Source organism: Numenius arquata, chromosome 12 (assembly GCF_964106895.1).
Source record: "Numenius arquata chromosome 12, bNumArq3.hap1.1, whole genome shotgun sequence".
Classification (NCBI taxonomy): domain Eukaryota; kingdom Metazoa; phylum Chordata; class Aves; order Charadriiformes; family Scolopacidae; genus Numenius; species Numenius arquata.
In genome coordinates, this window is record NC_133587.1 from 19,327,258 (window position 1) to 19,341,193 (window position 13,936).

The 13,936-nt window shown below is 52.2% G+C and overlaps 1 protein-coding gene across 1 annotated transcript in view; it reads right to left on the reverse strand.

The window, feature by feature from the left end:
* The window catches only part of LOC141470748 (fer-1-like protein 4), a 37,713-nt gene that overhangs the window by 23,070 nt on the left and 707 nt on the right, over positions 1-13,936 (reverse strand). The window contains exons 3-18 of the mRNA XM_074156967.1: positions 13,735-13,823; positions 11,272-11,371; positions 8,955-9,046; positions 8,314-8,355; positions 8,053-8,220; positions 7,703-7,763; positions 6,852-6,983; positions 6,638-6,700; positions 5,546-5,630; positions 5,120-5,279; positions 4,721-4,904; positions 3,744-3,930; positions 3,174-3,535; positions 2,422-2,530; positions 1,449-1,647; positions 252-372 (exon numbers count right to left, since the gene is read on the reverse strand). Coding sequence (XP_074013068.1) covers positions 252-372; positions 1,449-1,647; positions 2,422-2,530; positions 3,174-3,535; positions 3,744-3,930; positions 4,721-4,904; positions 5,120-5,279; positions 5,546-5,630; positions 6,638-6,700; positions 6,852-6,983; positions 7,703-7,763; positions 8,053-8,220; positions 8,314-8,355; positions 8,955-9,046; positions 11,272-11,371; positions 13,735-13,823 — 2,154 coding nt within the window. The remainder of the gene's footprint in view (positions 1-251; positions 373-1,448; positions 1,648-2,421; positions 2,531-3,173; positions 3,536-3,743; positions 3,931-4,720; positions 4,905-5,119; positions 5,280-5,545; positions 5,631-6,637; positions 6,701-6,851; positions 6,984-7,702; positions 7,764-8,052; positions 8,221-8,313; positions 8,356-8,954; positions 9,047-11,271; positions 11,372-13,734; positions 13,824-13,936) is intronic.

Sequence of the window (13,936 nt, forward strand, 5' to 3'; positions counted from 1 at the left end):
TGTCACAGACGTGGTGTCACTCACACTTCCAGGAGACACTGCCAGGCTACGGCACAGGACAGGCAGTGGCTCTGCACTCACTGCCATACCCCACATGACTAAAAGGCAGGTGAGACCAAGCCCTGTGAGAGGTGGACTCAGATAGGGGGTGAGGATGTTTAAGGCAAACATTTCACAGAACAACTGCATGTGCTACAAGTAAAGAACGCCAGAAAGGACCATGCTGCAGACAGACACCCTGAACACACTACCAGGCGCTCTGCCAGCTTGACGATCCAGTTGGAAATGCAGAGTCTCCAGGTGTGATCCTCCCAATAGCTCCACACGTACACGCAGGGTTTCTCATGCATCATGGGCAGGCAGCTGTACGACCTAAGGGCAGCAGGCACAGGAGGTTACGGTTGCTGTTTGCAGAAAGCACGTGCCATATCGTAATGCAGCACTCACACAGCCAGCACAGGGAGCAGCAGCTGGGCTCTGTCATCCACACAGAGAACCAGTTGGTTTGGGCCCTGCACCACGGACATGGATTCACACTGCTGGATCTGTCTTTTGCCATCCCAAACTAGCGCACAGCATGTGCCCAGTTGAGTAAATGCCTATCAGTATCCAAAGGGCGGGTGTCAAGAGGATGGGGTCAGGCTCTTCTCAGTGGTGCCTGGTGATAGGACAAGGGGCAACGGGCACAAACTGGAACACAGGAAATTCCATCTCAACATGAGGAAAAACTTCTTTACTTTGAGGGTGCCAGAGCCCTGGAACAGGCTGCCCAGAGAAGGTGTGGGGAGTCTCCTTCTCTGGAGATATTCAAACCTGCCTGGATGCGTTCCTGTCCAACCTGCTCTGGGTGATCTGGGGGTTGGACTGGATGATCTCTGATGCTCCCTTCCAGCCCCTACTATTCTGTGATTCTGTGAATGAGGCTGATGGGAGCGTTGGATGCTGCCAAGATTTCTTGCTGCTATGGGACTGAGCAGTAGCAGGCACAGGTCTCACAAGACAAATACCAAGGCATTCCCAGGCCTGTAGGACAAACCAGGCAGCATTCCCAGAGCAAACATATCATCAGAAGAGCTTGTCTATGAGTCTCGCCTGCCCAGCATCGGACAGCATGTGCTTGAATACTCCATCCCTTCCTCCTCACTGAAATCAAGCCTTTAGGATGCTGCTCATTAACCAAAAAAAAAATTGCTATTATTGATAGGTCACAGTTTTCCAGGGACCCTGTCCTTGGCCACCTGCACACATCAAGCAGACACCATAAGGCCTGTAGGGCTAATGGGCAATGCCAGCCAGCTAGCCCACGGCAAGCTGCAGTGTTGCAAAGAGGAGAAATACCTGCAAAGCACTCATATTGCTGAGCAGACCTCTATAACATCTTGAATAATCCACCTGGGAAGCTGGGACAGGACCAGAGTAGGTGGGAAAGAAGGATGAACAAGATTCACCTATCATACTCTGTGGGCTCTGGTATCTGGCTCTTAGTCACCGACTTGTTCAGCGCTGCTGAAGCTGGGGCCAGGACTTCAACATCCAGCTCACCATCTGAACCAGGGTCCAGCAAAGGCTGCTTTTCTTCTTTCACTTCTCCCTTTTCCACTTTTCTCCATATTTTGGTCACAACCTCTTCAGCTTTGCCATAGTTTCCTTGAAGTTAAGCATTAAACAGTAAACAGCTGAGTAGGATCACTGTTAAACAAGTTTGCTAGCTTAAAAAAATCAGAGTGCATTCATCCTGAGAAGAGAAGCACATGGGCATCCACTTTTGAACTAGCTTGGACTTTTGGAACTAGCAGTTCAGTAGCATCCAACCACCAGAGCATCACATGGACAACCAGGAGGTCTGAGGAAGCTGGGCAATTGCAAGGGCGTCCTTGTGTATGCATTCAGGTTGCACCAAGTGCCTGCTGTCATCTACACCCATACACGGGGTCAGCAGCAGTCACTCAGGAAGACTTCTCAGTATCAAACGTCTCCACCCATCCAGCTTAGCAGGGGGAGGGCTCGCACCCACTCTCCTACCATTGTTTCCCCATCACCCGCTGTCACAGCCTTTCAGCACCACATGGCCAACCCCAGTATCCCAGCTTCCCCTCCTTTGCTTCCCTTTCTTACTCCCAAACCCTTCTACTTGTTCTCATCCCGACTTCCCAGGACAGCTACAACCACTCTCCCCAAACAGGTAGTTCATACAAATACTGCCAATCTCCAATCCTATGGGAAAGCATCCAGACTTTTAAGGTAATTAAAGCACTGTGCACACTCCCTGGCCTCAGCCCCAATCCTTCCTGAGATCCTGTTTTGGAGGCATGAGCTGTGCAAGGGCTGGCACCTTAGGACCACAGTGCTGACTTGGGCTATCAGAGGGAGACTTGCACTGTTCCCATCATTTCTGGACACAGGGTCCTGGGGAATACCCACCTATAGAGACTTCAAAGCTGACAGACTTGGAGCTGAGAGAGGAGTCCATCATAGTGGCTTCAAAGAAGGCAGCGAAGAGGAGGAATTCATCCTTCCTCCCCAATATGTTCTGAGCAAGGAGACAGCAATCAGCTTTGTGTGCCAAAACACTGCCTCAGCAGAAATTCAGAGAGCATCAGGGTGTGGCTGGTGCCTGCCAGCCCTCCCAAGGGACATCAGTGGGATGCTGCTGAGGTCACCACCACTGGGCTGCCAGAGGCAGGATAAGTTTTCTTGGAAATCCTGGTGGGTTGGTGCAGAGCCATGGCTTTGGCTGATGCTTGTGTGAGGCCACTGAGCAGTTTTGTAGACTAAGGGATGGCTATGGTACCAAGACAGCTGCATCTTGCCTGCCTTTCCCAGGCCAAGTAGAGACCCAGAGCCAGCCAACAGCTCCCTAGCTCCAGGCAAGAAAAATTACATGCTCAAAGGCAGCTGTACCCTGCCCACAGCAGCTCATGTGGGAATAACACCCACATGAGAGTCCTCCCTGCACCAGGAAGGCGGCATAGGTAGGGATGCTCCAAGCCTTACCACAGGAGCGTTTTGGGGCTGCAGCCTCAGCCCTTGCAGAGGCTCAGAGAGCTCTGGATGGGGCAGCAATGGTCGGGCTGGGTTTGCTCCAGCACTGTTACACCAAGGGACCCCATTGCCCCACAAGGCCCGAGCATGCCGCAGGCCGGACAGCGTGGGTCAGCCATGGCAGCACTCACCTCGGGGAGTGGATGAAGCTCTTCCACCTCCACAGTGACCTCCTCGGGCTGCTCGGTCTCCTGAGAGCCCCCAGCCTCCTCTCCCTGCAGCTGCCTCAGTTCTTTGGCTTTCTCCTTGGATTTCTTACTTTTCTTCTTCAGCTTCAGTTTGCTTAGGGCACCTTTTGTCTTGTCCCCAAGCTTCCTCTCTGCCATGCCAGGGCTGCTGAAGATCTCCACTGTGATGGCCATGAGGATGCGCCCGCGATAGAAGATCCCCTCGCCCATGCCCTCGTTGAGGTCTTTGTGGATGTCCCGCAGAGCTGAGTTCTGGGGGGAGCCATACAGGTTCACCCAGGCTGGGCCAAATGTGGGGTTAAATCCTGCAGTGACAGGGAGAGGGTGTAATTACACCACAGGGAGATACAGAGAGACCTTCCCCCAAGAAGACAGCCCAGGACACATGGATGTGACAGTGCTTCGGCCACTCCTGCTTCCCACTGCCAGGAACTACCATGGCCAAGCAGAGGGTGCATGGCATGGGGCTGCCCAGGACACCTTGTCCCACAGGGCAGCCATGCCAGGCTTTACCATTCCTGCCAGGGTCCGAGATCTGCTGCAGGTCAATGTAGTGTGTAGCGATGGCCACGTCACCAACATTGGCATCATCCAGCACCTGGATTTTTATCTTCCTGGCCAGAGGCGGGAACATCTCAATGAAGCTGATCTGCTCATTCCACTTGGGCTCAGTGGTGTTGGTCTCCACCGACGTTTCCCCCTAGGAAGGAGGTGTGAAAGCCACGCAATCCCAGACAGCAGCCAGAGCAAGGCATGCCTCAGTGCTTCTCTGGGAATGGCATGTCCTCCTGTCCCACCCGCAGACGGTGCTGGGCAAGCTCTGGAGGTGGCAGTATCCCTGCTCCTGCCCCCGTCCCCACAGTTGCTCTCTGTGCTTCACCAAGGGGGGTTGTCCCAAGGCCCTGGCCGTGACCTGCACAGCCAAGGGAAATACTGGAAGCAAGTGGGTAGCACCATCAGACCCAGAGATGTCACAGGGTCCTCTGGGAGCACACCCAGGCCCACAAGGATGCCCAGGGACTGATTCTCATCTTAATGGACATCACAGGACCAGAAACACTGGCCTTGCGTGGAAGAAAAGAGCCAGCAGCTCAGTAAAATCTCCTGGGAGTGTCAACTTGAGCCTAGCTTGCCACAGAGGACTTCTGCTCCAGGATTTATTTGCCCCTCTCCCTGTGTTTAGGGATATGAAATCTCTGTCTGCTCCACCAGCAGCTCAGCCAGTGGCTGTGGTCAAGGCTGGGGCCGTCCCCCATGCAGCTCTCTGCAGGAACAAAAGTCCCATAAAAGCCTTCTCATCCAGACACTGCACACTCATGACCACACAGCTCAGGCCACTGCCAAAGACAGCAAGACTTGAGCTCTTCCAGCCTGACTCCAGTGGGATTCCTGTGTTCCGTGGAGGCTCCTGACAGCATCAGCCTAGCACATACTACAAAACAGCCATGGGAGGGTCAGCCCAGCCCCATGAAGACCCCCTGGAGACTTACCTGCTGCCCGCAGAACGAGACCTGCACATATGGGTCGATAAAGACTTTTTTCTCCCCTATGATCTTGGAGAAACCACCCATGATGCCCGCGCTCATGCTGGGCAGACCCTCAGCACGATACAGCTTGATGCAGACTCTGGCCCAGGGTCTCTCCGCAGGGACTCTCTTAGGCAGCAGCAGGTTCCTGAAAGACAAATTCATGTTCTGGCTCTCTCCTGAAGCCCAGGAAATACGATGCTGGGAAATGCCCTGACTGGCAGGAGGTTTGGATCCTGCCCCACCAAAGCTATCTCCCTGGATCCTTCCCTATCAAAAGAGGGGAAAATGGGGCAAAAAAGGTAGTGTGAAGAGAGACGTGACTGTTTTGCCCAGGGCCATGCAAGACTGCACTGTACCTACCTTTCAATGTCCTCATCCCGGCTGCTGGAAGAGGTGGGAAGGGAGCCCACAACATCCCCACGTGCGGTGACAGAGATGTTGCACTTCACAAAGCCTTTCACACCTGCCCGGGTGTCCGTAGGATCACTGATAACAGCCCACTTCTGGAAAAACCTGTGATCTGAGAGGGAAGGAAATGAGTTCCCTGTGGAGAGCCCAGGTTACCATCTCACATCCCAACTATGTCTGCACAAAGATTGCTCTGACCCTGCCTCTGAAGGTGAGACCAGCCCTCAGACAGCCAGGAGGAGAAGCAAGTGCCAGTCCTCATGTGAACTAAGTGCTTGGAAGACAGGACCCTCACCAAACTCAGCAGAGCACAAAGGAAACATCCATTTCAGACAAAGCCAGGGCCAGAGAGCAGGTAAGCAGTGCAGCTGGTCATACCTGGCTGGCTGTACACCGTCACAACATCCATCTTGAACGTTCCTATGCACATTCCCAGGAACGGTATCTTCTTTGAGTGAAAAACCTGCAGACAGCAGAAATCTCCCTGAGCACCAAGAGGTGTGGGCAGCCAGGTGACATATCCAAACATCTCTGAGGAGGGATTGCTAAGAGATATCCGTTCCAACACACAGCTCAGGCAGCAGTTGCAAGCTCCTCATGCACAGTGACCCATCTGAGTTAGCCCTGGGAAAAACTCATTCCTGCCCAAAAATTCCCACAAAGCCCATGAGCCTATAACCCTCAGTCAAACCTGGGCCAAGGGAAATTCATGTGCAACCAATTGAGCTGCTTCTGCCAACCCCAGATAAGCCAAATCCCTACAACGGACCAAGGGCAGACCTGCTTTCCCACAGGGAGTCCTATGTCCATATCCTAGTGGGTGGGGGCAGAGCCATGCCCCCACCAGACTAGTGTCTCTCCCAAAACCCAGGCCTTGCTCAGTGCTTGCTGAGCCCACACCAGCAGAAGAGATGAGCAGCCTTTCACAGGGCAAATGCTGGAGACAGTGTGGCAAAGGAGGTGTTGGCTTGGTTTAGCCATCTTCAGAAAAGCCCTGTGTTTTGGAGAAGCCCCCGCACTTTGGGCCAGGAGATTTCTGAAGACTGCTCTCTGCCTGCCTGTTTCTTTCTACAAGCACAAATCACTGCTGATCTCCCCTCACACTAGTCATTTACCTCCACGACCTGCAGGATGAGCCTCCAGGGTAAGGGGCAGCAGGGAATCCTCCCAAAAAAAGCCGGGCTGCAAGGCCTCTGGGCAAGAAACTACCCCAGGGGTCCCATGTCAGTCACTGGATGCAGAGAAAACCCAACACAGAGGAGGTGGGAAGGCTGCACTGCCCAGTGTTGGGTCTCAGCCCCACTGTGGCCACAGGAAGGCCCTTGGGTCTCTCTGCCAGGCAGATGCCTCTGGCTGAAAGACCTGGCTGTTACCAGTACCTTTGTTTTGCCCATCACTGCCAGCATCTACAAGCAGAAGCGTTGGGCTGCACCAGTTACCGACAAAGGATAAAGAGGAGGACAAACTTACCGAGATCTCTATGAGTCTGTGGAATAAAATGTCCCTTGGCTCATGGAATTCAAACAAAAAATACTGAAAGAGAAGAGCAAAATAGCTGAGCCCTAGGGTCCCACAAGCACCTCCACTTGAGAGCAGCTGCATCCCAAGCATTGCCTGCAAGGATGGCCCCAGCCACTTGGGACACTGGTATGGAAAGGACAGAGCCTCTATCCCTATCACATACTTCATTGTAGAAGGGGCAGTTTGTTGACTTCTGCGTCGCCGTATGCCTCTTCTCCTCTCCAACTTTGACTACCACAAAGGGGTTTATGTTCACCCCCACCAGCTTCTGCGCTTCAATGATATTAATCCCAACCTGAGAAAATGTGGGAGAAAACCTTCAGATCAGTACTCTCCTTGTTTCCAGCTCCATCTTGAGCTTGTTTCAGCAATAGCAGTATGTGAATGTGCAGGGCCCTCTTGCTGGAGGGGTGGACGCTTGGCGCAAGGCAAGAGCATGGCTGCTGAAATCTACTATGGTCAGGACAAACCAAAACGGTATTTGAGATACTTGTTTCTTTCAGACAAGCAAGGAAATTAAGTCTTAGATCCCCAGAACCTTTGACAAGTGTGGCCTCCCCAGCAGCACTGTCTCCACTCAGTTCCTGATCCCAAGGAGATGCAAACTCACTGCTCCCACATGGTGGGATCCACAGAGCATCTTGGAGAAGATGCAATTTGTATCTTCTGTCAGCACTTCTCTTTGAATCCTACTGAGATGGACACCATTGGAAAGACTGGAACGTGGCTGTCTCATTTGCTGCAACTGTTTATGAGTCTACAACACGGGAGAAATGTTCTCACATTTGCTCTCAGCACAAGCAACTAGACAGCCGTTAAGGTGAATAATAGCTTCAAGAAAAGGATGTTAGGAAATTCCACCCCCACAAAATCTTCCTGCTTTCAGGACCCAGCCCTGAAAAGCAGGAGACCCAAATGTGGCAATTGGAGAAGTCCAGACCTGGAGCAAGGCAGCAAGGGACTGGCTGCAGGGCCAGAGGGAGCTGCGGGGACACGCATCCAACACTGCAATACCTGGAAGCTCTGCGGGGTTGGGGTGGCAAAGAGGTCCCGTGCGGAGCAAGGTCTGGAGCGGCTGCACAGAAAAACAACCTGAGTGAGCAGGTCTCTTCATCTACATGGACCTGAGCAAGCCCCCATTGAGGGAAGCAACAGAAACCCTGGTAAATAATGGCCCATTGCCCTGGGAATAAGCAAATCCCCAACAGTCCCTGTTTGGGGCAATTGGAGACTGAAGGTTTCCGACATTTTGCAGAAGCAGAATGTCAAGAGATGCGAGATTCCCCCAGAAATCACCCCATGAGCTGGCACTTTCCACCCCAGGGCCCAAGCAGGGGCAAGAGAGAAGAGCACACCATGGATACCTCTTCACAGGGCTGAAGACAATGCCCAAGACCTCCATCTCAGACACATCATAGAAATCTTCTTCTTCCTCTTCCTCTTCCTCATCAGTCTCCAGCCCTTTCGCCAGCTTTCTGCCCAGCGCAGCAGCCCTCCGGTCCAGTTCACTCACTCTTGGCCCCTCGGCTGCCCTGCAAACCCCCCACCATGTCACACGCCGCATCATCAGCCCTGATGAGCGGGTTGTGCACTCCCCTCCACCCACGAGGAGTAAGGCTACTTACTCCAGCTCCTCAAATCCAGGATTGCGGATGATTAACTCAGAACTGTAAGACAAAGAGATGTTTTGCTGAAAAACAAATGTGTTGAGGCTGTTCAGTGATGCATTTAAGTAGCAGTGCCACAGCCATGCTTCCGCTTGGCTCTTGGCAGGGACACGAGCATCCTCCTAAGTGATGCTTTTCAACTGTTCACCCTGTGTGCCCGTTGCTTTGTCTCTGGCACTCCAGAAGTGACACTCCCCAGGCCTTGCTGCTGCCTGTTATCCTGTCCACCCAGACACCTGCATCTCCCCTGGCTTTGGGCACCATCTGTGTGCAAGGTGCTTGGGGTTGCTACAGTCCAAAGCCACATTCTCTCCAACTTTGCAACCATGAAGTCTTGCTCCCGTCAGCCAGAAAGGCTGCAGAAACGCTCTTGGATCTGAAAGGACTCCCAGGGTGCAGTGGGTTGTTGCAGTCACAGGCTCTTTGTGAAGACAAGGTATTTTCTTCCCAAGAGCCCTGCTCACTTTTAGTGCTGCTGTAGAGCAGCACCTGGCCAGAGGTGGAGAGTAAATGATGCTGGACTCCGTCCCAAAGGCTGCCACTGGCAAAGGCAGCTGTACAAACTGCCTGCAAATTTGCTCCTCCCAGGATTTCAATACCTGTCTTTCATCTGGTAAACAAAGTCCTCCTCCACCCAGGTCCCAGCTGAGCCATCTGGAGGCTGGTAACGCAAATCCAACTCAATGTAGATCTATAAACAGAAAATGAAACTGCTTGAGAACTTGGCAGCCACAAAACAACTGCAGAAATGCCATGGAAAAGGGGAAGGGGAGCACAGAATTAAAAAAGAAGTGAAACAGTGGTGGGAAGATGGGGAAGGAAGAGGGTCACAACCCCACAAGAAGCCTATTTATACCATACTCTCCTTGTCTGGCTCCATCAACGAGCTACAGTTAACCAAACTCCCCCCTGCAGCTTCCCAAACTCCAGGATTCACTGAAGTTTCAAGTTTCCAAATCTAAAATATACCACCCCTAAGAGCCATCTTGGGGCACTTTTGGTAAGGAAAGCAGGGAGAGCCCTACAGCAGAGCAAACCAACGTGCAGTCTGCCTGTGGGAGGCACAAGACAGTGGACAGAGCATCCCCAGGCATGACAGCTCGGTTTAAAGCACCACAGGAGCCATAAGCACACCCAGAGTCTGCATCACAAGAGACACTGATTTAGCATTAGTGATGAGAAGGACAGCCAGAGAAGCACATCGAGTATTGGCACAGCCAGCATGGGTCTGAAAATACTTTGTCTGCAGGTGACTAGCCTGATCTCAAATCAACACAAACACACAAGGATTTCCCAGCAGAGGCCAAAACCGCAGCCATGGAGCAGGTCCCTTCTTAGTAGGCTGAAGGGGATGTACAAGCTGGGTTCATAGCTCAGTCCCTGGAAAACACATGTTTCTGGGAGGAGAAATACAGCCCAAGAAAGCAGTAGTACAGTGACTGGGAAACAGCAGCAAAGGCTGGATGGATGCAGAAGCCCGAGATTTATCTGGGTGAAGAGCCGAGTCCAAAAAAAACCCCTTCAAACCACCAGAAGAAAAAAAGGTGCAAATAACCCAAGTCCCAGAGAAGAACAGGACTTGGAAAAGCAGGAAGGGCTTTGTTCCCACTTCGCTAAAGGAGCTGCGGTTGAAACAGCCTCTTTGCCTTGGGGACATATCTCTTCCCAGCTGAGCAGGGGGAGTGGGTCTCAGGCTGCCCTTGGATGGGTCTCCAGTCTTGCCTTGTTTCTCCCCGCCACAGCCTTTGTGCAGCCAGGGCTGCACAATCAAAAATGAACCTGGCAAAACCCAGTGCAGTTGGTTTTTGGTTGGAGCGGCTCATCAGCATGAGTGCTGCTGGAAGCTCAAGGGAAGAGGCAGCCAGGGCAAAGGGCTGGGCTGCAGAGCAGCTCCGACCTTACAGCGGTGTAAGCACCCCTAGCTTGGCCCCCTCAAACTGTTGCCAGCATGGAGTGATGCCAAAGGGTCGGTTTAGTCCCTGTCCCTTTGCTGGCACAAACACTTATGCAGTGAGCTGCATGGGGCTAAAAATCATCCTGGAAATGCTCAGTTTCCACCTGGACCTGCTCCCTGATCCAGTCAGCTCAGCAATACAAGAAAGCCATGCCTGTGCCACTCGGGATGGTGGTCTGGTGGCCACAGAGCTGCATCCCCATGTGCCATCACAAGGGTGAGTCAGGTTGCCCATGGGAAGGACAAAATGGGACACAGCACATGGCAGGGCTGCTCACCTCTGCCTCTCCTGCTCCTGACCCTGCCCACAGCCCTGGCACCGAGCCCTGGTTGTCCGGCACTAACTGCACCGTGCCTGCACACCCAACTGACAGGAAATGGCTCATTTTTGGATCACGGTCATTTTCCACCAGCACAAAGGGCCCAGTGAGCCCTGGCATCAGGGCAAGAGGCGGGCAGGACCCATGGCACAGAGCAGAGAGGCAGGCAGGTGTCAGAGCCACTCATGATGCCCCAGACCATCATTAAGCACTGGTGTTTAATCCAAAAGCTCATTGGGTTCCCAAGGCACCCTGCCTCACCCCATCGGCTCCCATCTGCTTCGCAGGCTGCAGCAGCCCATGCCCACACACTGCTTGGTGCAGGAAGCAGATGAAATACCACCTCCTACATCTATCTCCCAGGGAGGTTTTATTAAGCCCTTCTCTGCTCATTCAGGCCCTCAGCAGGTTTCCTGGGCCCGCACCCCACCCCACGCACTTCTGGGTGCTCCTAGAACCACTTGATGGGTGTAAAGTGGCTGCATCCCTGTGTAGAGAGGGCACAAATGCCGCAGTGCTCCCAGGCTCAAAGCAGCACCTTGGACTCCCCTTCAGCCCCCAATCCACGTGGGAAGCACCACACAAGTTTTCCCACAAATATTTCCTGATTGCTGATGGCCAGGCCACCCATGGAGGACTTACACCAGTGACTCTGTGGTTCCTGTCAACAAGGGCCTCCCGGAGGATCAGCCTCCCAGATGTCATCAGGTGCTGAAGGCTGAGGACAAGGGTACCAAGAAGCCTGGAACAAAACCAGAGGCTGCAGTAATACTGTACGTAGCATCAGAAACTACAGGCCGGTCAGCCTCACCTCCACCCCTGGAAAGGTGATGGAACAGCTCATCCTAGATGTCATCTCTAAGCATGTGGAAGAAAAAAAGGTCATCAGGAGTCGTGAGCATAGATTGACCAAGGGGAAATCATGTTTGACCAGTCTGATAGCATTCTATGATAGAATGACTGGCTGAGTGGATGAGGAGAGAGCAGTGGATGTTCTCTACCTTGACTTCAGCAAGGCTTTTGACACTGTCTCCCATAACATCCTCATAGGTCAGCTTAGGAAGCATGGGTTAGGTGTTAGAACAATCCCATACACTAGTACGGGTTGGGATGGACCTGCTGGAGAGCAGCTCTGCAGAGAGAGACCTGGGAGTCCTAGTGGACAACAAGTTGCCCATGAGCCAGCAAGGTGCCCTTGTGGCCAAGAAGGCCGACAGCATCCTGGGGTGCTTTAAGAAGAGTGTGGCCAGCAGGCAGAGGGAGGTCATCCTCCCCCTCTGCTCTGCCCTGGTGAGGCTGCATCTAGAGTACTGTGTCCAGTTCTGGGCTCCCCAGTTCAAGAAGGACAGAGAACTGCTGGAGAGAGTCCAGCGGAGGTTACAAAGATGATCAGGGGACTAGAACATCTCTTATGAGGAAAGGCTGACAGACCTGGGTCTCTTTAGGCTGGGGAAGAGCAGACTGAGAGGGGATCTCATTGGTGCTGATCAGTATCCAAAGGGCGGGTGTCAAGAGGATGGGGTCAGGCTCTTCTCAGTGGTGCCTGGTGATAGGACAAGGGGCAACGGGCACAAACTGGAACACAGGAAATTCCATCTCAACATGAGGAAAAACTTCTTTACTTTGAGGGTGCCAGAGCCCTGGAACAGGCTGCCCAGAGAAGGTGTGGGGAGTCTCCTTCTCTGGAGATATTCAAACCCGCCTGGATGCGTTCCTGTCCAACCTGCTCTAGGCAAATCTACTTTGGCAGGAGGTTGGACGATGATATCCGAAGGTCCCTTCCAGCCCCTTGAATTCTGTGATTCTATGATCAGTGCCTACATCCTGGGGGAAGAGAATTCCAGGATCTCTGCTCTCCTGCTCACGGCCCTTCTGAGCTCGCTGCTGCTGCCACAGAAAGGATGCACATGCAGAAGTCCAGAGACCACAGATCAGTACGGCTGTGTAGCAAATTTTTCCCTTCTGTCCTTTCACAGTCTCTATCCCAGTGCACTGGCCACCTGCTTTTAAACTGTAGTGCTTGTCACCTGCTGTTACTCTGCTCCCCAGCTGCAGAGGTGTGTGGATAGATGCTGTCAGTGCCAGCCCAGTCATTTCCCACCGACTTCTTTGCTCAGCACCATCAGGTCCTGGTGACTTGTTACTGTTTGTTTTATCTATTTGTCCTATAGCAGTTTCTATTGACATTTCAGTTACAGACAACTGCTCTGATCCAGCTCCCATAAGGAAAGCACCCAGTTAACAGTGACACAAAGTTCAGCTGCATTTTCTGCTCTGGCTTTATCTTTTAGGTATCTTGCATGACTTGTACTTATCTGTTTCCTCCACACCCTCTCTAGCAGGCTTATGATGGCTTTGAAAAGGTTTGTATTATTAAGTGCCTCTAGAAAGTTGTTCCTATTGATTTTCCTTTAGTTTTTACATTTTGCTTATCAGAGTTGGCACCTTTCCCTGCATCCTCATGTTTCACATGTCCTGGAAGGACGTGCCTCTGCTCCCTCGCCTGCTCCACCACTACTCAATCTGTTACCTCTACTCTCAGGTTTCCCTAAAGTGTTTTACAACTGCTCGAATAATTGCTGAGTTCACAGTATTGCGTCTGTGCCACCTAGAAACATTCTAAATTCTGCCTGATCCTTTAAGTTTAAATTCCTGTCTTTTCTAAAGGTTAAACCATACTACCATGGGCTTGGGGTTTTCCCCACTGATAGGCATGCTGAATTTGGGTGCAGCATGGTCTCAGTCACCAGGTGGATCTACAGGGTGAGAGCAGGTCCCCATTCTACTGCAATTCCTGCCCTTGCAGCTCTATTTTTTAGGGACCTATTTTACCTTTGTCCCACCTTGGGGCCTGATCTGGATCCTTAGGTAGTCTCTGCTATTGTTGGCACAACTAAATCGAACTAAGCCTTAGTTAAGTTCACGTATACAGCTCTGCCACCGCATCAGAACAACCAGCTCCATCTCTCTTCTATAACTTGTATCCTGCTCATCTTCCTTCCATCAAATTTCCCATAAAAATTTTCTACTCCCAGTAGAAAATTTAAAGCCCAGTATGTCTGTTTTCCCATCTCTGCTGGTCACCCCAACAACCAAAGAACCTACCTGTTACTGAAAACCTTGCTGCAGTTGTAAACCTTGATGGACAGCATTTCTCCAATGACGAGCTTCCCGTAGTGAGGCCAGCGAAAGAGCTACAACCAAACAGAGCAGGAAGAGATCATCCCCAGCCACACTCTGTGAGGTGACTGAACCAAAGAGCACAACAAAGAGCTGCCTGGAGCTGGGGAAGAAGGAAGGATAGGGA